Source organism: Lasioglossum baleicum, chromosome 5 (assembly GCF_051020765.1).
Source record: "Lasioglossum baleicum chromosome 5, iyLasBale1, whole genome shotgun sequence".
NCBI classification, from domain to species: domain Eukaryota; kingdom Metazoa; phylum Arthropoda; class Insecta; order Hymenoptera; family Halictidae; genus Lasioglossum; species Lasioglossum baleicum.
In genome coordinates, this window is record NC_134933.1 from 3,982,429 (window position 1) to 4,008,445 (window position 26,017).

General features: G+C 37.0%; 2 protein-coding genes across 8 annotated transcripts in view; one reads left to right on the forward strand and one right to left on the reverse strand.

Moving 5' to 3' along the window:
- The window catches only part of LOC143209177 (nuclear RNA export factor 1-like), a 165,244-nt gene extending 139,531 nt beyond the window's left edge, over positions 1-25,713 (reverse strand). The window contains exon 1 of the mRNA XM_076424519.1: positions 25,089-25,713. The gene's annotated coding sequence lies outside the window, so the exon portion shown is untranslated. The remainder of the gene's footprint in view (positions 1-25,088) is intronic.
- LOC143209176 (uncharacterized) lies at positions 10,040-17,574 on the forward strand. Of its 7 annotated transcripts, XM_076424516.1 has the most exons (8): positions 10,040-10,844; positions 14,092-14,320; positions 14,487-14,700; positions 14,912-15,019; positions 15,108-15,200; positions 15,280-15,363; positions 15,428-15,508; positions 16,029-17,574. In XM_076424516.1, the coding sequence occupies exons 5-8, from the start codon at positions 15,137-15,139 to the stop codon at positions 17,426-17,428; spliced, it is 1,629 nt and encodes a 542-aa protein (XP_076280631.1). In that variant the 5' UTR covers positions 10,040-10,844; positions 14,092-14,320; positions 14,487-14,700; positions 14,912-15,019; positions 15,108-15,136; the 3' UTR covers positions 17,429-17,574. The 7 variants fall into 7 exon arrangements, with proteins under 7 accessions (XP_076280631.1, XP_076280630.1, XP_076280627.1 ...); XM_076424515.1 differs by having other exon boundaries at positions 14,487-15,019; XM_076424512.1 differs by lacking the exon at positions 14,487-14,700.
- Positions 25,714-26,017: the final 304 nt, after the last annotated feature.

Below are 26,017 nucleotides of genomic sequence, written 5' to 3' on the forward strand. Positions count from 1 at the left end.
CCCAATTAGGCTGTGACGACGCACTGCGTTACATTCCGCATGTCTGCCCAATGGGGCTGCCCCATCAGGGCCTAACGCGATATTAGGCTAGCCTAATGCGGGCCTAACGGCCTGCCTAACTAAAATTCTAGTCGGGTATAATTCTGAATTATAAACGATCAAAAGTAGTAAAAATGGCACGTATAAGCCGGAAATCATGAAAAATTGTAATCTTTATCACTTTTGATCGTTTATAATGCGTGAAGCAATTAACCAATCTCAATGAAAGTTTTAGAATTTATATAATTTATACAAGTTTACAAAACACATATTTTAAATTTTCGTTATTGGCCCAGTTGAAAAAGTTGTGAAAATCAATTTCTACTAAGGTTTGTTAACATATTTAACAGACGTCATCTACTAAACAAATCTGTAGGCGCGAACTATGTAATTATTAGTAATTCGGTGTGTTATTCGCGACTGGTGGCCGCTGCCCCCTGTAGGCTAATGCGGAAGACGCGAATCGTGAACGATGTTTATATACAAGACAGGTGTAGTCGAGAAGAGCGAAGATAGAGTTGAGGATTTGAACTGAACGTATCATTGTTGTCACGGCGAAGGACTGCTCGTGTGTGTGTGAGAGTGAGAGAGATACAAGCCACGAAGGACTGTAGGCGATATCTCATTAAAACATTCGATATATATATATTCTTTTCTTCTATAATTCAATTATTGTAAATTCATATGCAAATAAATATGTTGTCCTGACAACTCGAACTGTTACTTACTACAAATCCTTCTAGCCTTACAAAGAAATTGAAGTCGTTTGGTCTATTCCTAAAAGGGTTAGTCTGATTTAAAGTGTGTGTGATGAACCCTGCGGCATACAATGATGAACGAAGACCCCGCGGCATAAACTGTGAAAATATTTCTTATGCATTAATTAGATATAAATTTTACAGGACCTAAGGAAGTATGAAATCGTGGACGATTGTAGAATTCCTGCAAGATGGTACGGTAGAGGCAGTGCCCACTTCGTGGCTGATAGAAGATTATTGCCATTGGCCCTCGTTTCCCCATGTCCGATTGATGAAGGCCATGAAAGCGTGCGAGACAGTAAACAAATGCTGGCCAACACACGCGGTTAAACATTTTAAGAATGGCACTTTTGGTGAGTTAAAGATTTTATGATATGATGAAATTAAAATAATTACATATATATAATTTGAAAATGCTTTCAGATAATTATGCAACGGCAAGGGCCAAGGCGAAAGTGGCTGAGGAAACTTCTGACTTACAGTCAGAAGTTGAACAAAGTGAACTCAGAAAGAGAAAAATTTTAGAAATTGTAAGCGACACCGATGAAGAATCGGAATCGGTATTGCCTCCGCCTCCGGCGCTCAAAAGACGAAACGAGTTAGGTACGTAAATAAAAGATTTTATGCTGCTTTATGCAAATTACTTAATTTCTTTCCATATAAATAATTATTATATCGGCGTATAAACCATTATTATTGTTTTCAGGTACGTGCAGCAGGACAGTCGACCATACCGAATCTGATGAGGTGTTGCCTCCGCCTTCGGCGATCAACCGACGTTACGAGCTAAGTACGTAAATAAAATATTTCATGCTGTTTTATGCAAATTGCTTAATTTCTTTGCATAAATAATTATTATATCTGTGTATAATCCATGATTATTGTTTTCAGGTACATGTAGCAGAACAGTGGACCAAGTAGAATCCGCCCAGGTTGCTACAAATTCAACAATTATTGGTAAGTCAATAAAACTATAGTGACTCGGATTAATGTTAGGACGCTCTAAAAAAGACGATAACTTTTTTATTATTGGACCATGCAATTTGAACTGTTTTGGGAAGCTAGAGTAAAATTTTTTCAAAAATTGCATTGATCGGAATTGTAGAAAAAATACTAAATGTTGCATTTTACAACTCTTTTGTGTGGGCCTATATTGAAAATTTAAAGATTCAACGTTCAAAACGTATAGTACAATATTTAAAAAGTTATCGTATTTTTTAGAGCGTCCGAATATTAACTTGTTTCAGAGTATCTAATCGAATTTAAATATGGAAGAACGTATTAGCGTAAACACGTACCTAAAAATCTAAATTTTCAGGAGACGGGCAAACTCAGCAACTTTTGAAAACTTTAATTGAGCAGCAGAAAACTTTAATTGAGCAGCAGCATCTGTTACGATGTCTGCTGACTGATGTTTTCACTCGCGTGGAAAACATGGAGAAGATGATGCAAGGGAATCAAACATCATCATCATCATCATCAGTGCAACAAAGCACGTCTATTTTTGAAAAAATAGACTGCCCTGTCAACTCCCAAGAGGAGTTTAACACATTAAATGCATTTTTGCGAGACGGAGAGAACGCAAGAAATGTGGTAAGTAAATAGAACTTTCACCATAGCAGCTTGTAATGAAAACTTCTTACTCAATTGTAAATAAATTATCAATTTGCAGGCATGCGAGTTAGCGAATATTGGCGGGACCAATTGCGCCAGTTTCGTTAAGCGGACCTTGGGAACCCTTATTACGAACAAATTGGCCATGGAGTTCAGCTGGCTGGGGAAAAAGGGCAAAAAAAGATTTGAGGCTACAAAATTAGCCTCAGTAATAATTGGTAATCATTCCCGTAGATTGTTTTATTTTTGACATTTAGTTGTATACAGAGAGAGAGAGAGAGAGTTTAATATATTATTGAATTGAAATTCTAATTTTTAGATGCAGCAAAAATATCAAATATAGCATGTACCTCAAGCGATACTGAAATGTGCATCCAGAAGTGGCTCAAGAGGGCTGCCGAAAGATGCAAAGTTGTTGCACAAGTTTTTTAATAATATGGCATACAGGGTGCGTCGCCACATTTTGCCATCTAGATTTACGTCATTATTATTACGCATAGCAAACAATGTTTCAGATGAAGTTGAATGGTTTTGAGAGGGGCACACACATTCTGATAGTATATTTTTTTGTAGGTGAACATGTAAAGGACACATGAAGGTCATTAATGTTCTTTTAAATGGAATCATATATTTTTTATTGCATCAGCTGGTGCTCCTTCATATTCTTTACAAAAAAGGATTAATCTATTTGTGTAAAAAAGTCATTAGTTTAGGAGATATTTTAATTCTAATTTGTTAGGAAATCTCGACTACACACATACATTATCACATAGAATCCATAATATTGACCAGAAAGTCGAGATTTCCTAACAAATTAGAATTAAAATATCTCCTAAACTAATGATTTTTTTACACAAATAGATTAATCCTTTTTTGTAAAGAATATGAAGGAGCACCAGCTGATGCAATAAAAAATATATGATTCCATTTAAAAGAACATTAATGACCTTCATATGTCCTTTACATGTTCACCTACAAAAAAATATACTATCAGAATGTGCCCCTCTCAAAACCATTCAACTTCATCTGAAACATTATTTGCTATGTGTAATAATAATGACGTAAATCTAGATGGCAAAATTTGGCGCGACCCACCCTGTATATTTATAGTTATAAAACTGTATATTTATAGTAGTTATATTTTTTTAAATTTTATTTTTAATTACGTATTTTATATAAATTTTATATAAATTTATGTTTAGTGTGTGTTATATAAATATTATATTATAATTATTTATAATTCTTATATTATAGTTAGTCATATATATATATAAATATTTATAGTTATAAAACTTTTATTTATTTAAATAAATATATGTTTGTGTGGTATACGTATATGCGATTGTATTGTATTTCCTATATGTACCTAATCCATGTCCTTATAATCATTATTATGAATAATAAATGTGAAATTTTGTTTCACTTTATAATCTGATACAATTAATGAATATTGTTTAGTAGTTTTTTAATATGCAGAAACCCTATCCTGCAAGCGTCCTGTAAATGTCCTGTTAACGTCCAAATAACGTCCTTATGTCCCAGATTGATCCCAGATACGTACCAGGGACGTCCGAATAACGTCCGTATGTTCCAAATGATTCTTACGTAAGTCCCAGATATGTCCCAGATAGGTCCGAACGGGACGTCCTACGTACGTCCCACATCCTAACTGGAAACTCTGTCGGACATTCCTTGGAAGAATTTCGGACATATCTCGGACAATACGGACATTCCCGGACTTCCCTCGGACGTACTAGAGGTCCGATACGGACGTCAATTGGGCGTCCATCGGACGTCCGGGTGCTACCTGGGCGATATCGAATCATTCTTTGCAATCTTCACTCTGATTCTTAGATTGTACGACTGAGCCCACCAGGTAGCTCGGTACGATCTACGGATCTTGTACGAAGCCAGCTATTGCTTCTGTTAACGTAAATTCACGTTTGTTGCTCGTACGATATCACATGCCACGTCGCGCCGCACAGTGTCACGAGCCATTGACAAAAATCGGAAAAGTCACTGGTTCATATCGATTGAAAACCATGTTCATACTATGTCAAAATGTCCAAATAAATCATTTTTTGAAAAAAAAATTCAAAAAATCCAGTAGGAAAGTAATTACAAGCGAATCTGTAAACGAAAATTTGGAAGATGAAATAGTACATCAGTTCATAGCGTAACTTGTTTACGTTGTATTATAAACAAAAGACATTTGTAAGAAATAATATTTTTAGAAAATGATGGGTAAGGGTTGGCTAATTATAATTTATCTTCAAAAATTTTGTAATACTTATGCGCTATTTAATAATTAACCTGAAATGAAACCATTAAATTTTATTGGTTCCCTTAATCTTTAGTAGAGGATAAAAAAAAAGGTGTCAAAACGTGTCGGCGATTTTTTTGTGTTGTATTGGTAAGATAGTATATTTTGATATCATGTAAGTCTTAATTGCGAAATCTTGCGAAAAACAGAGTTATTTAACAAAATATGTAGCAAGAACTGGTCAGCAGCCGAATACGCACATATCCACTTGTAGAAATATGAGATTCGACTACGGTTATTGAATAAATAAAAGAATTTTGATATTACATACATTACAGATACGATTAAATAAACAAAAATTAATGTCCTAACAATCATTGACAACTATTAACAAGAAGGTAACACCCTCCGATCTCGCTGATTTTTTAATATGTTGTCCAGGTCATCACTCCGAATAATGCTGTAAATGTTTTACTCGTCGCTAGTTGTTTATAAAAAAAGTCATTAAAAAAAGTTATTAAAAAAGTTAATCTACTTTTTATATATTTTAAAAACACGTTTCACATTTTCTCCTAGGGAGTTAAAGTGTGTAAATTTTCCCGCAATAAAATGAGGGTATTTACGAATTCTGATAGCAGGTATAGGAAGGCGAACCTTAGCCTTCTAAGGATTAATTTTTGGTCCTCTGCCTTTCTTTCTTTTTCACAAGTATATTCCTAACATATAGACAAGGTCTGGAATAAAATTGGGAAAATCCCCGTTCATCCTTCTCCAACGAAAATGCATTTTGGGTACACTGAAGGGGCGACACTTTTTACCTGTATAAGAGCAGAAAACACAGAAGCAGATAGTTATCTAGTGCCAGTCAGAGGTACAAAGTCAGTGTCAGTTATTATTGTAAGAAAATGAGTGTCATACACGGACTCTATTGTATCGGCGCGTACCGATATGTTGTAATGATACGCACGTGTGATGCGTGTCTAATGTCTTTTGTCTTGATGTATCATAACCTTTCTTTTATTACATACAATTATAGTGTCATAATAATACGTTGTATTTATTATCCCGAATCTCCTGACAATTATCAATTAAACAGTGTGTAATTTATACAGTCATAATGAGTAGTGCAATTGTGATTAAAAATCATGACTTATTGGACGCCTTTCTTTCATGCCAAACGTTTTCAAAGAAGAAGTTGGAAGTAAAAAAACGCATTTGTTCACTATTGAACATTGACCACCTTTCCGATTCCTCGGAACAAGAATTAGATACAATTGCGAAGAATGTCTGTCTAAACATGTCTGCATATTGGAAACGCAGTAATCGAAACCGAGTTGTATTAAGGAATCACCATGCAAATTGGTTGCAAAATGAAATAAATATTTCGGGTCTCATAATTGAAGAAGAGGAAATTGTGTCACCCCAACCGCAGTCAGGACCGAGCTGCAATAGAGGAAGACCACAGATTTCATTCAACGACTCATCATCACGTACGAAGAAAAGACGAGTTGAAGATTTGGTATCTTCAAGATCATACGATGAATTAAGTTATGCTGCTGCTACGTTGAAGAAAACAACTCCCGAAATTGGACATGCACTTGTAGAGCCTCATCGGCTACTTGCATTATATTTCGATTTAAATCTTTCGGTAAGAAAATATCGAACCTTTCGCAAATTTGTGAATACCATCCACCAAAACTACGTACCCAACGCGCAGAGTTTACATAAAATGATGCAAGAATTTTTACCAACAAAGACTTCAATTAGTGAAACCACTGCAGAAGTTGATCTCCAAGATCTCTTAAACAAAACTGTCGATAGTATTTTAAAGCTTATAGACATCAAAGAGCATAACAATATAAAACTTATATGCAAGTGGGGTTTTGATGGCAGTGCAAACCACAGTCTCTATAAGCAGCCGTTCTCCGAGAATCCATCCAGCACCGACGAATATATGTTTGTAACTGCATTAGTGCCTTTAAAACTTATTGATGCGGGCAATGATATCGAGTTGTGGAGAAACCCTCGTCCGTCTTCTCCTTTCTTTTGCCGACCGCTGAAATTAATGTATATAAAGGAAAATGCATCATTGGTCATACAACAAAAAGCATTAATCAATGATGCTATTAATAATCTTTCTGATTATAAAATTAATCAAAACAATAGAACCATAAATGTAGAATACAAGTTACATTTTACAATGATAGATGGCAGCATTACGAATATAATATCAGGCACTAACTCTTCAGCGACATGTTATATCTGTGGAGCAAATCCAAAAGAAATGAATTCTAAAACAGTAATGAAAAAATCAGCAACCACGGAACACTATAGTTTTGGATTGTCGACATTGCATTGTTGGATACGATTCTTCGAATGTTTAATACATATCTCGTATCGTCTGCCAATTAAACGTTGGCAAGTAAAAGGTGCCGAGAATAAACAAACGTTCGAGCACAATAAAAGAAGAATTCAAGAAGAATTTAAGTCACGCTTAGGACTTCATGTCGACAAACCCAAGCAAGGATTCGGAACAAGCAACGATGGCAATACCGCAAGAAAGTTCTTCAGCAAGTCTACGATTAGTGCGGAAATCACCGGTATCGACAAAAATCTGATTGACAATTTTCATATAATTTTAAGTGTACTAGCTTCGTGTAATAAGATTAATCTAGAAAAATTTCGCCTATTACTAAGTAGTACCTACGATTTGTATATTAAAAATTACAATTGGTATTATATGCCGGTCACCGTCCATAAAGTATTAATTCACGGATACGAAATAGTAAAATCTTTTGACTTGCCTATAGGTTTTCTCTCCGAGGAAGCTTTGGAGACAACCCATAAAAATATACGAAGAAATAGATTAGCACATACTCGTAAATCACATAGAATACTAACAATGACAGACTTACTAAATAGATTATTATTAACATCCGATCCATTGATATCAAGCTGTAGAGAATCTACATCAAATAATAGAAATAAAAACAATGTAGGAATAGAAAAGTATATTGTACAGGAAACACAGGAAAGATTGACAGAAAATGATAGAATTGATGTAGGTGCGCTTCGTTCACTTTTCGAGTCAAGCCAAGACTCAGATTATGAAGATGAGTAATGCAACTGCACCTGTGACTGTACCATCATGTAATTTTAATTAAATAATTTAAAGGAAAAAGTTACTTTTCTTTATATCTATAATTTCTATTATATTTATAAATTAATAGTATACTTATATATTAATAATGATACTTAAAAATAGTAAATACTATGTCCTCGTAAACTTTGATTAAGTATGACTACTCATTTGTTTATAAAAGCGAATTATGATTAAAGAATGTTTAGACCAGAGCGAATAGTCCTACTTTTAGTCAGTTGCGGCAGGCATAGCAGACAAAGAGTGTATGTGTGTCGAGGAGGCGAATGTTATAGGAGTTTAAAACGAAGTTTCAGTTTCGGAAGAACTGAACTGAGAATTCATCTACTGAAAACCAGCAATAAAACAAAATTTTGTTTATAAATATTTTTTTTCAATGTTTAAATAAATTACTATATTTATAATAATATCATGTTCAGATTGCTTTCAATATAAATGAAGAAACCCACTTTGTTTCATGTCTCTATCATAAACAGAACAAAAGTTATTGAATTTTGTCCAAAAAACAGGCTTTTCGTGACACTGTGCGCCGTGCGTAAATACCAATTACGGAAGATCCTACGCGACTATTTCCGTGAAGAGGCCGTCAAGGACGAATTCACTAGAGTCATCGGTGTGCGCGGAGTTCCGATAATCATTCGCGACACGATATTCACACGGAAGGTTCGCATCGTTCCGATCCAGAAGGAGCAGATTCCTTGGAAGACACCTGCTCGACTTTCGCTACAGCCTATCGATCTCATCAGAGATCGATCTTCCTTTCAGTCAGCTGCGTACGCTGCCTACCCGGCTCCCCAAGACGAGCGAAGGCTGGGGGATTCATATTACTAGAACGGCGACCAGTATCGCTGTTGACTAGGTCAGGATCCGGCCGTCGACCTCACTCGAGACCTATCTCCTTATCTGCCGGCCGAGCACGCGGCGCGCCCGGCTCTCCCAAGACGAACGAAGCCTGGAAGGATCATCTTACGAGAGCGGCGGCTAGTATCGTTATTGTCTAGGTCAAGATCCGGTGAGTGCTATCTGTAAACCGTAGGGAACCCGTAGCGTCGTGACCCGAGTTAGACACGGTTAGACTCGCCGTGTGGACTCAAAAGCTGAATTAATTATTAGCGTCTTGATCCGCGAGCTCGCAAGTTGCCTTAAGCAACAAATTCAAATCGCGGGACGTAACAGTGACATTTTACATTTGACGCGCGATTAGATACTGTTGGAATATCTGCAATAATAAAGTCGGGTGTTGAAAGATATAAACAGTGTCCTTGTATATTCAAACGGCTCTCAGGTCAGAAGTGGAAGGCCTGCAGTATCTCAGTTCGAAGAGGGCCTGAGCAATAATCTTAGGGTTCTTGTGTATCGAGATTTCCCGAGTGGACCCAACAGGGGTTTTTCCGCCCCCCCCCCCAAACTTTCTCCTTGGATTCAGTTCAGTATCGGTCTTCAAACCATATAGACGTCTCCTGACTTGTTTCTCCTTCGTTGAAATAAAGAACAGTATTTCAGAATTCTTGTGCGTGATCTTTATTGATTATGCACTATATAATAACATTTACGATGAATATTAGCCTAGTGAAAAGAGTCGAAGAATAGTGTATCCCTCGCCGCCGCCGATATAATTCTCCCTCGGACCAGTCTTTTCTTTCTCGACAATTATGTGTATCGAGAAAACACTCCCTACTACGATTTCCTACTAAATTGTGCAATTACAGCAGTTTATACAAATTTCCTAAGGACAGGAAATATGAGAAAAGGATTTCTAAGTGGCTCTCTGCGACTGGGAACAAAGAATTATTGCATTTGCCCGAGAAACTACTTTTGGAGCGGGCAGTATGCAATTTACATTTTGAGGCCAAATATATTGTGCGGCGAGGACTCTCTCTGTCTGCCGTACCAAGTTTATGTTTACCAGGTATTTATATATTATTTATTTATAAATAAATATAGTTAAGAAATACCGATTAAAGATATCCTAACTGAACATCCAAACACATATGTCTTAGACTACACCACTTTAAACAACTTTCTGCGAGAAACTATTGGCAACTCCAATCATCTTGAGATAGCCAAAAAGTATACAGATGACACCAAAGCTTTAAGCAATATGCTATACGACATCTATCCAAGCTTAACACACCGAAGCGCCAAAAGTCGGTTGACCAGAATTATCAAGAAATTAAAAGAAGATAACACAGACTAGGACATCGCTTAGCAATATCTTCAAACATGGCACAACACATCTTTGGTAACAGTAATTTCTCAACGCTACGCATCGTATATTGGAACGCCAGGAGCATCACACAACGCAAAGAAGAGTTGGAACAAATACTTCAAGATATTGATATTTTCATTTGTGTCGAAACATGGCTCAAACCGGAGATGAGAATATGTAGCATTCAAAGGCTTTAACGCGGTCCGCAAAGACAGAATAGGCAGAAGAGGAGGTGGTATCGCTATCTTTATCAAAGGATCCATTAAGTATAGTATATTACCAAATATTAGATCTTTTAATAATCTCATAGAAACATGTAGCGTTAGGCTAGTGAACACTGTCCCACCTATTAACATAATAGCACTCTATAGACCACAGTGTGGATTAGGTTTTAGGCGCGATGCGGATTGGACATAATATGGATGAGAGTCGTGATGTGTGAAAGCCTTTCTATATATTATAATGTTTATGTTTGACTACGGAGCGAGGAAGAATCGAGAGAACGGTGACTGTATTGCGAGACGTGAGAGAGTGTAGACGTGCGAGTATAAACAGTGAGTCCAAGAGAGTGAGAGAGAGACAGAGAGTGATCCGTGCGAGAACACGTGCAAGAGCGAGAATCTTGTCTTATAATCATTGCATACATTCATTCATTATCATATTATTTAAATATACTATTAATTCTTTGTCAATTCACAAGTGAACTTATTGAGATCCACCCACACACAGGGCCCCTCTTTAAGCCAAAACAAATGGGATTGGATCATGCAAGCAGTATCAGACTTGCAGCCTTGTCTCTTCGTAGGTGATTTCAATGCTCATAATACAGCATGGAACTGTTCAAGTAGTGACCGTAACGGGGATAGATTATTTAATAGCTTATTAAGTTACAACATCTTTTTGCACAATCCTGATACTTCTACACATGTCGATTTAAGTAACAATAGTAAATCTAACATTGACTTAACTTTTACGACTCCGGATTTAGCTGAGAAAACTCGGATAAACATTTTGGACGATACTCATGGATCTGATCATTTTCCCATCGATATAGAAATTAACATTGAGAAAAGTAAACATATTTACAGAAAAGTAACAAATAGATTATCTTCAACCAGAACGGATTGGGATAATTATCAGGAGTTAATGACACAAAGTTTCCAATTATTTCTATCACGCCAACTCAATATACTAGACTGTGTGGAAAAATATAACTTCTTTACTGATTATCTTAGAGAAACTATCATAAAGAACACACCCTCGAAGGTGACGGTCAACGATAATATACATCGAAACCCAGTACCATGGTGGGACAAAGAATGTGAACGAATCAAGAGGTTGAGGAGAGCGGCCTACAAGAAATGGCAACACACTTATGAAATGTCGGACCTAGTTAACTATAAAAAACTCGTTGCAACCGCAAAAAAAAACATTCAAGTCAAAAAAAAGAGAGTATTTTCACAAATTTATCTCAGAATTCAACATTAAAAGAGGCAGTAAATACTTCTGGAATACTTGCAAAAAACTTAAAAATAAATGGACATATAGCGGGAATAAAACAATGTCCGCTGATCAACGCCTAGAAAAAATACATGAATGCTTAGATAAAATTGCTCCTCCTTGGGCTGCCTGTAACCCAGATGAATTTCTACAGGCGCTTCCAAATCAATTCTTTGATAAACCGTTCGATTTCACTGAATTCAATTTTGCATTGGATTTTAAAAATGACAAATCTGCACTCGGAAAAGACGGCATAGACTATCTTTCACTAAAACTTCTGCCTTGCAACATTAAACTGGTTCTTTTAAACATATTCAACGAAATGTACCTTGAAAAACGATATCCTCAAGAGTGGCAATCAGTTCAAATGTTCTTCATTGATAAACCCAATAAATCGGGCGTTAGGCCTATTTCCCTGGTTTCATGCGTATGTAAACTTTTTGAAACCATGATCAAGAACAGGCTAGAATGGTGGCTTGAAAATCATAATATTCTACCCACGTCTCAAGCAGGATATCGTAAGGGTAGATCATATGTTCAGATAATTTAGTTTCTTTATTAACCAGCATCGACTCCGCAAAAAATCAAGGTAAAGACACTCTAGGAGCCTTTCTAGACGTTCAAGCTGCTTTTGACAATGTGAATTGTAGGTTGCTTATTCAGAAACTAGCCGAGGTAGGCTGCTCTCCTGAAGTCATAAGATTTATCAAACACATAACGTTTGGCAGGAAAATTGCCGCTATAGATGGAACCACAGGCACTGTCACAAGAACAACTTGGAAAAGTTTGCAACAGGGAGGAGTTCTAAGTCCACTATTATATAACTTCTATGTAGCTGAAGTTATTAAGAACATTCCAGACAATGTTCAAATATCGCAATTTGCAGACGACATAGCTGTCTACTGCAGCACCCCTACCATTATCCATAGCAAAAGGTTACTCGAACAATCGATTAATACTATTAATGCTAATCTCAAATCTATAGGCCTCGACCTATCACCTGAAAAAACTGTGTTTGTCCACTTTAATAACAGACGCATTCTACCTGGTAAAACCGAAATTATAATAGACAACCATGTCATCAAATCAAGCGAAACAGTTAAATTCCTAGGAATCAATTTTGACTTTGACATGAGCTTTAAAGTCCATATAAATAATGTGAGGAAAAAATGTTTTAGGCTTCTAAATATTATGAAATTTCTGTCTGGCATTTCATGGGGTGCTTCACCAGAGACTTTGTTGTTAATATATAGTAGTCTCATAAGACCAATTATGGAATATAATTGCTTCATATATTATCCGAAAAACAAAAACCTAATACTTAAATTAGATCGAATTCAGTTTGCTGCAATTCGACTGGCATTGGGGTACAGAATCAGCACGCCCACAAATGTTTTGCTTAGCAAAGCTAAAGTCATTTCCCTTCGGGATAGAGTCAATTTTCTAGCTAGAAAATATTTATTCAAATGCTACTCTTATACAACCACTACTCCAAACAAAATACCGTTTAAAAACAACACTGATTTGATTGCTATCTCTTCCAATAGACGAACGAAACACTCTCTGTTAGTTGAAAACCTCCTTAATTTGTTGGAAACACGACCTGATCTAGAGATTGTTGAAAAACATCCTATTTTTACCACAGACTATAACATCCTATTTAATATTCCACCTACTGATGTTTATTTAGGTCAAACATTACAAGATTCTTCCAACCCTAATGTTCCGTTACGAGATTTTATTGAATCCAACCCTCCGAATACGGTTGCAATCTACACCGATGGCAGTGTAACGGAAAACTCCGAATCAGTAGGTGCCGCAATATACTGCCCACAACTAACTATCTCCCAAAAATTTAGCTTAGACAAACACGCATCAATTTTCACGGCAGAATGCTACGCCATTAGCCGAGCATTGGATATTGCCAATTTATATAATAATGCTACAAACTTTATCATCTTCACCGACTCGCAAAGCACAATCAAATCGCTACAGAAGCCAACCTTCAAATATAGTATCAGCAACCATATAGTATTTTCTTATTCAAGAACATTTCTTCTGTTGCATTTCAATGAGGCAATAACTGAAGAAAAAGAATCCCTTAAGGAACAAAGTAAGAATTCTTGTGTACAGAGGTGTTGTGTGCGCAACTGCAGCATGATAGATGCTTGTATAATTTAAGCTTCATATTTCATACTTAATGGTTAAATTCCCAACTTTTCTTACTTTTATTCATTTCTATTAAGTTCTGTGTGCGATTATGGTAAAATATTTCATACTTAATGCTTGAATTCCCAACTTTTCTTACTTTTATTCATTTCTATTAAGTTCTGTGTGCGATTATGGTAAAATATTTCATACTTAATGCTTGAATTCCCAACTTTTCTTATTTTTATTCATTTCTATCAAGTTCTGTGTGCGATTATGGTAAAATTTTCTGGATTTGTACTTTACTAAATGAATGCACAAACGGAGTGAATGCGGCGATTGTCTTTGGTAACATATAATTTAAATAGCACAAATACAATAATTATATTATATTTTTCAGGATCTATTTTGAAAGTATTCAATATACAACAACTGTCAGCCAGCTATCCAAGGAAAACCAGAAATGTTACCAGGCAATGGTGGACATGCAGAGGAAGTTTAAACAATGCAAAATACAGAAGCTGAAATATAAGAAGAGGCTAGAAATTGCAGATAATTTTATAACCCACAATTTCTGGAAAAGTGTGCCCGAGCATGTCAAAAATCTATTTTTATGTTATCACAGAAATGTAAGTAGGAAACAATGTAAAAGAACGTTTACGTTGCGGGAAAAAACAATAGCTTTATCTATTTGGAAGAAGAGCCCCAAAAATTATAGGTTTTTCCAAAATTTGCTATTATTGCCCTCTACGGTAACGTTGAAAAAATTAATTACCCAGCTGGATATTATTCCAGGAATATGCAGTAGTGTTTTTGAAGCCATTGGAAAAAATATTACATCTTTCTCAGCTAAAGAAAAATATTGTGTATTAATTTTTGATGAGATGCAATTGTCTGTGGGAGTGCATTACAATACAATAACTGATAATATAGAAGGTGTATACATATAGATTTCCTACGGACAGAAAAGGCGACGAGAAAAGAATTTCTAAGTGGCTCTCTGCGGCTGGTAACAAAATTATTGCATTTGCCAGAGAAAAAACTAGTGCAGAAGGCAATATGCAACCTACATTTTGAGACAAAATATTTTTTTCGGCGAGGCCTTTCTCGGTCTGCATTACCAACTTTAAATTTACCAGATATTTTATTCATAAATTAATATGGTTAAGAAATAGCGCTACAAATATGTGTGATAATACATCTTGTCTTTATATTCGCAGACCCGATTGAAGTTCCACTAGATCATTGGACTCGTGTTGAAAGTGAAGGTGGTAAAAATGATGGTTCCAATGAAAGCAGAGCCATTGATGAACCTTCAACGAGCGGAGGTAATATATTATTTATTCATAAATGAATATAGTTAAGAAATAGCGCCATAAATATGTGTAATAATACATCTTGTCTTTCTATTCGCAGACTGTATTGGAGTTCCAGTGGATTATTTAATGAGTTTTGAAAGCAGAGCCATTGATGAACCTTCAACGAGCGGAGGCAATTATATTACAGAAGGTTGGTATATAGGAGCAATCTGTTCTTATTATTTATATCAATTTGTATTAAGCTTTAGTAACAAAAAAATTTGTATTAGATGGTCAGATGCGTAGAAGAAACCTAAAGCGTTCAAGGGAAGAGAATGTAGGAAGAGCAGTATCATCAAAGAAACTGGCAAAAGGTAATTATCTTATTTCAAAAATTAGTATTTTATAAACGAATATGAAAAGTACTAAATATTTTAGTGTTTTCTTATTCAAGAACATTCCTTCTGCTGCATTTCAATGAGGCAATAAATGAGGAAAAAGAGTCCTTTAAGAAACAAAGTAAGAATTTTTGTGTACAGAGGTGTTTTGTGCACAAATGCAGCATTATAGATGCTTGTATAATTTAAGCTTCATATTTCATACTTAATGCTTGAACTGCTAGCTTTTCTTACTTTTATTCATTTCTGTCAAGTTCTGTGTGTGATTATGTTAATATTTTCTGGATTTGCACTTTAATAATTAAATGCACAAACGGAGTGAGCGAGCTTCATATTTCATACTTAATGCTTGAACTACTTTCATTAATTTCTGTCAAGTTCTGTGTGTGATTATGTTAATATTTTCTGGATTTGCACTTTAATAATTAAATGCACAAACGGAGTGAGCGAGCTTCATATTTCATACTTAATGCTTGAACTACTTTCATTAATTTCTGTCAAGTTCTGTGTGCGATTATGTTAATATTTTCTGGATTTGCACTTTAGTAAATGAATGCACAAACGGAGTGTATGCGGTGATTGTCTTTCGTAACATATAATTTAAATAGCACAAATACCAATAATTGTATTATATTTTTCAGGGTCTATTTTGAAAATTTTCAATACGACAGCTGCCAGAGGCCTATCCCAAGAGACGAAGAAAGTGTATCAAGAAATGATGAACATGCGGAGGAAGATAAAGCGCTACAACATGCAGAGGCGTAATTACAAGAAGAGACTGGAAATTGCTGAACAGTTCGTCAATAACAGGTTTTGGGAAACTGTGCCTGAGCACATAAAAAATATGTTCTTATGTTACCATAGAAACATGAATAGGAAGGAGTGTAAAAGATCGTTTACGTTGAAGGAAAAGATTATGGCACTGTCGATTTGGAAGAAGATCCCGAAAAATTATAAGTTCTTTCAAAATTTACTTTTATTGCCGTCTACGGCTACACTGAATAAAATAATTGCCCAGTTAGACATTAGTCCTGGCATTTGCGATAGTGTTTTTGAGGCTATGAAACAAAACGTAAAATCTTTCTTACCTAAAGAAAAATACTGCATTTTGATTTTCGACGAGATTCAATTATCTGCGGGATTGCAGTATAATTCAACAGTAGATAATATTGAAGGCATTTATACAGATAGAAATGGTAGTTTACAGTTTGCGGACCATGCGACAGTCTGGATGCTGAAAGGCGTATACGGTGCAAGGCCGTGGAAACAGACTGTCGCATTTACGTACTCTAACAGTAGTAGTACGTATTTAGACATTACAGAAATGTATACAAAGATTGCAATGGCAGCAGAGAATATTGGTCTTCAGGTCATTGCTTCTGTTTGTGACCAAAATTCAAACAATGTAAAGGCCATAAATGTGTTGATAAATAATTCGCCAAACCAGACTATTTCAGTCAACAATCGGGAAATAATTCCTTTATACGATATTCCGCACTTGATGAAGTGCATAAGAAATAACTTGCTGACGAAAGATTTGCAATTCTCCCTCGATGGCACCAATCAGCTAATCGCGAAGTGGGAGCACATAGACGGGACATATGAAATAGATCGCAGTAATGGACCTAATCGTCTTCTAACGAAAATTACTGATAAACATATTAAAAAGGAATGCTTACAAAAGATGAAAGTAGCATGCTGTACGCAAGTCTTTAGTGCAACATTTGCAAAGGTGATCAATCTGTACGCGAATTATAGACCCATTCAGGGAGACCATATTGTAGCTTTGTCACAAGATCCAAAACATACAGCAAGTTTATTACTTTTTATTAATAATTTATTCGATACACTAAATAATTTTTATAATGAAAGTTCTAACAGCACTTCATACACCCGAAATGTCGCTACTTGGAATGAAGCAATTAAAGTTATCTCGTCGATGAAATATATAAAACAGAAACCAAACGATAGAACACACCCCGTTGTTTTAAACAGTTGGATATGCACACTTAAAAATGTCATCAAATTGAATTGCAAATAAAAACTTTTAGGCATTAATTTTGCCGGTAGAAACTTTAATCAAGATGCCATTGAAAATTTTTTTAGCTTAATACGCAGCCACGGAGGGAGAAATGCGAATCCGACGTGCACTTCTTTCATGCACTATTATAAGAGCATTTTTATCAACAATTTTGGTCGTAGGATATCGTATAAAGGAAATTGCGAAGAAGATCATTCTGATTATTTTGTATACACAAAACACATTATCAATATGAAAAAGAGGCAAAATGTAAAAACAAACTATTCTTTTGAAGATTTAAATATACATTTAAATAGTGTACAAGACGAACACGTCACAAATATATTAGTTGCAGTTACTAAAAACTTTAAAACCGATTGCGAAGTCTGTGATTGCGAAGTCTGTAAATCATTGTGCACAGCTGCAAAAATGAAAGACATATTCGAAGCTAGTTTAGTTATAGATATATGTCATTCAATAATTGTAAATAAGACATGCGAAAGTAATTTAAATCAGAGGGTTATGGAGTATTTGAATGAAAATATAATTTTCAGAATGGGTACACATACCGAACATGCCGAAAAATTAAAATGCAGTATTTTTCACAGAATTTTTCAGTATATTTTACAGATGTACATACATCATACAAACCAGATAGTAACTGGAAAATTGAAAAATATAAAACACTCGGGAACACTACTATTCGACGCTGCATGTACCTATTATGCGAAACGTGCGTGTAAACGTAAAAAAAAAACTATATAATAAATATTTAATTTTATTTGAAACTGTGTGTATGAATTTCTACCCTTTTCACTCGTAAGATTAAGTGTACGCGTGTACATTAAAGTATATATAGCTACGATATATAGAGTTGTGTGAGTCACACGAGTATCTGTGTATAAGTGAGTAAGCGTTTACATCTATATATACTGTCATTAGTTCGGCCTCGGGACACTGGGAGCGCTAAAATACTAGGCCACAGTTTTAAGCCCCCTGAGCTCAATGCTTTGGCACGCGCAGACGCACGCTAAAATAATATCATTGCGCCGACGCGACACGGCATGTGCACCGACGCCAACCGACGCTAACCGACGCTAACCGACGCCATTGATGCCGACACGAGTATATCGGAGTTGATCGGAGTTTGGAGCACGGCGTGTTTTGAAGTATACGTAAAGCTTGGTAACGTTCAGTGTTGTAGAGTTTATCCAAAAATAGTTTCAAAATGGGCAGATGCGTATATTGTGGGAATTTGAACAAGAATAAAAAAAAAGCAACATTACACAGGTACGTACAGATAACACAGCCTCTTACCACTTTTCAATACTACTAATATATTTTTGTTCTAATTTTCGTACGATTATGCGTAGATTTCCACTAGACGTACCAATACGGGAAAAGTGGCTGAAATTACTCGGTTTGGAAGGACTAAATGTTGGAAACAATACTTTATTGTGCTCAAGCCATTTTACACCAGACTGTTTTACAGTGTTCCATTGTAACCAGAAACGTTTGAAACTAGGAAGTATGTCCACAATTTTTGAAAAAGTGTCAACTTCTGCAGGTGAGAAAGTGTTTCATCATTCATAAAAGTTATTAACAGTATAAGCATGCGTTATAAAACTATATATACAAAAATTGATAGTTAATGTATTTGAATGTTTTTTCTTTCTGTTTTAAATGTAAATACTATCATTGATATATCCACAGTTATACCTTTTTCAGGTGTATCAGAAAAAGAAAACTGTGAACCACAAAGGAATATTCTGATGGAAACAAATTCTGCAGGTAAGAAAGTGTGTCTATGTTGACAGAAAGTAAAAATGAAAGTTCCTTTACACCTCTACATTAGCGTATGTAATGAATATTTCAAATAATGATGCTGGGTCAGCCTCAAAAATTGAGCAAGTCCCTGAGACAAGCATAACTGTGGAATATAGTGAGTCTCTTACAACGAGCGAAGGTATATGTAAGTTGAAATAGCTTTCAAATAGAGTATTTAAGTTAATTACACATATTATAAAAAGAAAATGTGAAGATTTGTTATTGAGATATTAAAAGTGGTATGAAATGTTAATGTTTGTGGACTAAAATCTCTATGTACAGTAAGTACTGAGCATTATTTTTCATTGCAGTTACTCAAGGGGTATGCTCCACACCAAAAAGAACATGTGCATCATACAATAAATTTCAATGCGTAACACTGCATGATACAGTTTTCCACGATCACAACTACGACGATAGTCCACAAACTACAAAGAGGAAATTAAACGTTGCACGCATGAAATTGGACGAAACTAGGAAAGCAAACAAAACATTGAAACAAACAGTACGACGCCTTAAAACGAAGGTAAATTCTTTGCGGGATGTGGTAAAAGCATTGAAAAACGAAAAATTATTGCCTGAAAATGCTTTCTATTGTCTGTCTCCGCATGAAGACATTTCTTTGGAGTTGTTTAATCGAATTGTAGAAAATAGGAAGAATGGAGGCAAACTTACTAGGGAGAAATATCCTGCAGGTTTGAGGGCTTTCGCGTTAACTGTCCATTTTTATTCGCCGAAGGCATACGACTATATTAGAAAGACGTTCGATTTAGCACTTCCGCACCCTGATGTGCTCAGAACATGGTACAACAGTGTCGATGCTGAACCGGGGTTCACAGAGGAGTCATTTCGAACTCTAAAAGAAATGTCGAGTCAGTTAAGGGAAAAAGGAAAGAAATTACTGTGTTCAGTGCTCATAGATGAGATGACAATTAAGAAAGGTTGCCAAAGGGGTCGAGACGGTGTAATGCGCGGTCATGTAGATCTAGGAGTAGGCACAAGCAATGGCGATGACCTCCTCGAGGCTACGAGCGCAATAGTGATAATGGTAGTGATGTTGGACACTCATGGCAAGTTGCCAATCGGCTACTTTTTAATAAATTCATTGAATGCTGAGGCCAAGGCAAACTTATCGAGAGAGAGTTTTATCCGATTACAAAAAGCAAATGTTACTGTATGCTCCTTGACACTGGATGGGCCAACTGACCACTTTGCCGCGCTCGAGGAACTAGGTGCTCGAATGCATGTGGAAAAGCAAAGAAAAACATTTGACGATCTGTATGATATATTCAAAGTAAATTTTCCACATCCCACGCATGGCGAGCCAGATATCAATGTAATTCTTGATGCATGTCACATGCTGAAAAATATCAGAAATTGTTTGGGCGAATACAAAGTACTAATTGATAGAGACGGAAATAGAATCGAATGGCGTTATCTGGAGCAGCTCGCATTATTGCAAGAAAGTGAGGGTTTGCGCCTAGGTAACCGACTACATTTTAGGCACATTCAATTCCGAAAAATGATCATGAAAGTTTTTTTAGCTGCGCAAACTCTCCGTTTCAGTGTTGCCGACAGTCTAGAGTTTTGTTGTGACATTCTACAACTACCGGAATTTCAAGGTTGCAAAGCAACTGCGCGTTTTTTGAGGTGTGTAGATACAATATTCGATTTTCTTAATGTCAGAAACCCTTGGGGCAAACATACGAAAAGCCCTCTAAGACGGGATAATGAAAATGTTTGGCGCCCAAAATTAGTTGCAGAGATCGCTTACTTAGCTAAACTAACAGAGGAAAATGGGAAACCTATATTTAGATCAAGAAGAAAAGCGGGATTCGTAGGATTTTTCACCGCTGTTATATCTATATTCAATATTTTCGATTCACACGTAAAACCACTTACATCTCAGATGAAATATTTATTAACATACAAAACCAGTCAGGATCATCTTGAACTATTCTTTTGCGCTATTAGAGCTAGAGGTGGCTGGTGCCCAAATCCTACGGTTAGTCAATTTATTTCTGCCTATAAGCGACTACTAATTCGCCATGATATTTCAATAAACACGGGGAACACAAGGGCCATTGACAATACACGAATATTCCACGTATCGTCAGGAGAATATAAAAAAACCGTGCAAGGCTTGATCGTTACAATCTGAACGTTTACGATGAGGTCCACACAACGACAGTGGCTGAAAAATACGGACTGAATAGTATAACCGATAATTCAAGCTTTGCAGAAATGAGTGAATTTTTGAATTTCTCATGGGGTCAATCACCATACATTAATGAATTTTCGCTCAAGCTATTGGTTATATTTCGGGTTGGTTAGTTTTATCAATCGAAAAAAAGAGAAAAATTAAATGTATTGAGTGGCTGCTTGCATGCCATGAAACGGACAATGACAAGATTTTAATACATAAAAAAAATCCTGCTGCATATGTAGCAGCAATTACGCGCGGCTGCTTGGTAATACCGTCGAGCAGTGTTGTGCAAATTTGCTTGACCACCGAGTCTCTCTTCCGTCGTGCCTGTAATATGAATTCTGGAAAACCACCTGTTGAAGCAAGCTTTCCTGCTATTCTGGCCACTCGGGTTTTTCAACAGGTTGTTGAGAATCATAGGCTTTTTCCTGAGCTGGAGAACCACAATGTTCAAATGTTCAGCGCCGAGGAATTTATCAGCCACACACATAGGCTTATTAAAATTATTATTAGCAGTTATATAGAACTACGTCTGTATTCAGAAACGAAAAAGTATGCGCTTTCGCTTACCGGGACGAACATACGAAACTTTCTAACGTGAACAATAATTTGGGCTCACCAATAGATACCTTTACTGTATACCTGATACCTTTTATTCTCTTAAGGCTTTATGTACATAACAACGACCTTGCGATGTTTTCTTTATGTATATAATACGTTTCTGCATGTTACAACGCTTATATTTTATTATTTTAGTTAAATAGCTTTTACACTGTAAATACAACTGCAAACGCATGTATGCATGATGTTTCTGCTTCTGCATGTTATGATATTCTTTTATATTGTTTTATATCTTTTTTCTGTACATTTCTTCTTTTATATTTTTATATAGAAACATTAAACGCATAAAAATAAAGATTCTTTATTACATAGATTTGTTTCCATCAATCTCCCATAAGAGATGCGAGCATGGCCTGCTGTCAATGATTTTTTGATAAATGCGATCGATTCTGGATTACGAAGATCATCATTTCTAAGCGTAAGATTTATTTGTATATATTATTGTAAAATTAATAAAATTTTAGTATTCTTATGAATTAAATTTCATTTAATGCTTCTCCTACGTCTCCTTTATCCCAAACAATAAAGCAAACGACAAAACTTTGCAAATATTTCAAATTCACTTTTTACGAACTATATTAATCATTACTTTAGTTTGTTTAATATTACATTTATATATTTATATCTGTATTTTCATGAATTTCATTTGCTCTGGCTCTGATTAACTTTTCTGAATTTCAACCATCATACAAGCAATTCGTATTATATAGCGATCGCGCCATTTCCTTTAGTACACTCTCTGACATTTGGCAGCGCTGGCATCGAAAGTGCCTTCTTCAATTGGCTTCAACGGCTGCACGGCTGGCTTATGGGAATCTCGTATCCATAGTATATACAGGGTGTCTCAAAATTAGGTCCGGGACCGAAAATGGGAGGTTCCTGAGATCATTTCAAGCGACATTTTCCTTTGAAAAAATGTCGTCCGCGGCTTCGTTAACGAGTTATTAACGAAAAACACGGACCAATCAGAGCGCGAGCTAGACGCGTGCAGCCCGGCGCGCCGGCAGCCGAGTGTCGGTGGCACGCCGCGATGTCGTAACGAACAAAAGTTTCTCGATGATATGAATCCTCGCCAATTTCGATAAGCTTTGGATATGTTGTCAATACCATGATTCTGAACAACATTTCCCTTTACAGTTTCTGTCGATCGGCTTTAGTTTACGACATTATTGTAAAAATTTGTAATTGTAAATCGATCGATGTACTATTTCCTATCCGATTTCGATAATCTTTGGATATGTTGTCAATACCATGATTCTGAACAACATTTCCATTTACAGTTTCTGTCGATCGGCTTTAGTTTACGATATTATTGTAAAAATTTGTAATTGTAAATCGATCGATGTACTATTTCCTATCCGATTTCGATAAGCTTTGGATATGTTGTCAAGACCATGATTCTGAACAACATTTCCCTTGACGATTTTTGTCGATCGGCTTTAGTTTACGATATTATTGTAAAAATTTGTAATTGTAAATCGATCGATGTACATACTATCTCCTCGCCGATGTCGATGAGCTTCATTTCAAAGGAAAAAGATATTTAAAACATCGAATTTATAACATATTTCAAAGTCATCGAAATCGGTGAGGACCCACATCATCGGCAACTTTACCCGAACGATAGAAGAAGCACAAACTTATTGAATCAAAAACTCACTTATTCAGCCGTAAATCCATTTGACTACCACATACAACCACCACACTTTTACATAATTGTTGAACTCGTAGCACACTTTTATAACTCGTATCGATATCGAACGAAATTACTTACTCCGACGCGGAAAGAGTTCGATGCTCTTCGCGATGCCGCGCGAAACTGTGCTCTCCCAGCGTACAATGTATTCGATGAAGGCGTCGTTTAAAACAAATGAAATCGTTCCCAAGGAGATATTGATTTTTCGAGAATCATATGATTCTCGAAAACACCGATTCGAAGATTATGTAAAAGTGTGGTGGTTGTATGTGGTAGTCAAATGGATTTACGGCTGAATAAGTGAGTTTTTAATTCAATAAGTTTGTGCTTCTTCTATCGTTCGGGTAAAGTTGCCGATGATGCGGGTCCTCGCCGATTTCGATGACTTTGAAATATGTTATAAATTCGATGTTTTAAATATCTTTTTCCTTTGAAATGAAGCTCATCGACATCGGCGAGGAAATAGTATGTACATCGATCGATTTACAATTACAAATTTTTACAATAATATCGTAAACTAAAGCCGATCGACAGAAATTGTAAAGGGAAATGTTGTTCAGAATCATGGTATTGACAACATATCCAAAGCTTATCGAAATTGGTGAGGATTCACATTATCGAGAAACTTTTGTTCGTTACGACATCGCGGCGTGCCACCGACACTCGGCTGCCGGCGCACCGGGCTGCACGCGTCTAGCTCGCGCTCTGATTGGTCCGTGTTTTTCGTTAATAACTCGTTAACGAAGCCGCGGACGACATTTTTTCAAAGGAAAATGTCGCTTGAAATGATCTCAGGAACCTCCCATTTTCGGCTCCGGACCTAATTTTGAGACACCCTGTATGTATATCAGTGTGGTTCCCCCGGGGGGGGGTAAGCTGCCGTGTTAAAAATCTGACCAGTATTTTAGCGCCGCCTATGATCCAGGGGCGAACTAATGACAGTATATATAGATAAAAAGCGGTAGACGGTTGGAAAAAAACTGTTTACCCCAACAGGATTCGAACCTCGGTCTACCGCTTGGCAGTCCAACTCTTTAGCCGATTGGCCCACCGACGATCTTATAAGACCATCGAAAATTTTGGTATATGTATCGCAAAGAATGACTCTCGTATAGCTTCTGGGCGATAGGCATACGCACGCAAAAACTGCAGCGACACCAACGCCGCCTATGAACCGGGGGGGCAACATAGTGGTTGAAATATTTCCATTACAGCTTGCACCCCCTGGGTGCCCCCTCTCGCCTAAAACCCTACCTTATGCTCAGTCCTGTAGGTCCATGCTTATACCCCCTGTTCCGTTCACAACGATCGTATGAAGAACTGCTACTTACAAACTGATGACTTCGTAAATATATCCTAGGTAACCACCATCCTAATCCCTTGCCTTCGACGACGAGCTTGTATCGCTGCGCGAACTCCTCCTTGTCGAAAGGCATTCCGTTTTCTGCCGGTGACGACTGCGTCCGCACCGAAGCAACGGAGGCACGCTGCCCCGTGAAATCCCGACCGCGTCGGAGTCGGCTCGACGGAAGAGATGCGCCATCCTTCCCCGTCACCGAAAGACCTACCCGGGATACCGTAAATGTCCGGTACGCTACCGACATTTCGAATCCCGATATTCCAGACCCGGGTAGAATGATACATCCTGACCAAGATCCTAGTCCAAGTTTATAGGCATTAGATTGCACCAGGTTCACGCGAAACTAAGCCGCGAATAATGTCGCCGCGATCACCGATACTCCCGACACCGCGATTTACTAGCTCCGCGGAAAAGACACAGCGAGGTTTTTATTCACAGACCTGGTGCAAATAATTCACGCGACCGTAGCGAAATAGCGACCATGTGGTGCTTCGCGTTTTGAGGTTATCAAGCGACCGCCTCACCGGGAAATGCCAGTCAGTGATGCCAGAAGCCAGAATCGAGGACGCGAGGACGCTTCCCCTCCAGCACAGGACCCCCCACTCTGACGGACCGTCCTCGCCGTTGCTTCTGCTGCGCACGCGCTACACACGAACGTACTTCTACTCTGCCCGTGTGAGTGCATGCTCGATTGCACGCGCGCTACACACAAGCGTACCTCTACCATGTCCGTGTGACTACCTCTACCTGTTCACCAATTTTCATGTTGCCGAAGTTTCGGAAGCACGAGTCGGAAAGTCGGCATCTGGAGACGGCGCGCATTTGAATCCCGGGACGGCGCGGCGCGGCGCAGCGCGGTGCACATTTTGCTATAACTTTTGATCTAAAAAAGATATCGAA

Coding starts and splice junctions, on each gene's coding strand:
- LOC143209176 (XM_076424512.1), top strand. Junction 15,020..15,107: donor TGAACCTTCAACGAGCGGAG/GTAATATATTAT, acceptor TTCTATTCGCAG/ACTGTATTGGAGTTCCAGTG. Junction 15,201..15,279: donor AGGCAATTATATTACAGAAG/GTTGGTATATAG, acceptor AATTTGTATTAG/ATGGTCAGATGCGTAGAAGA.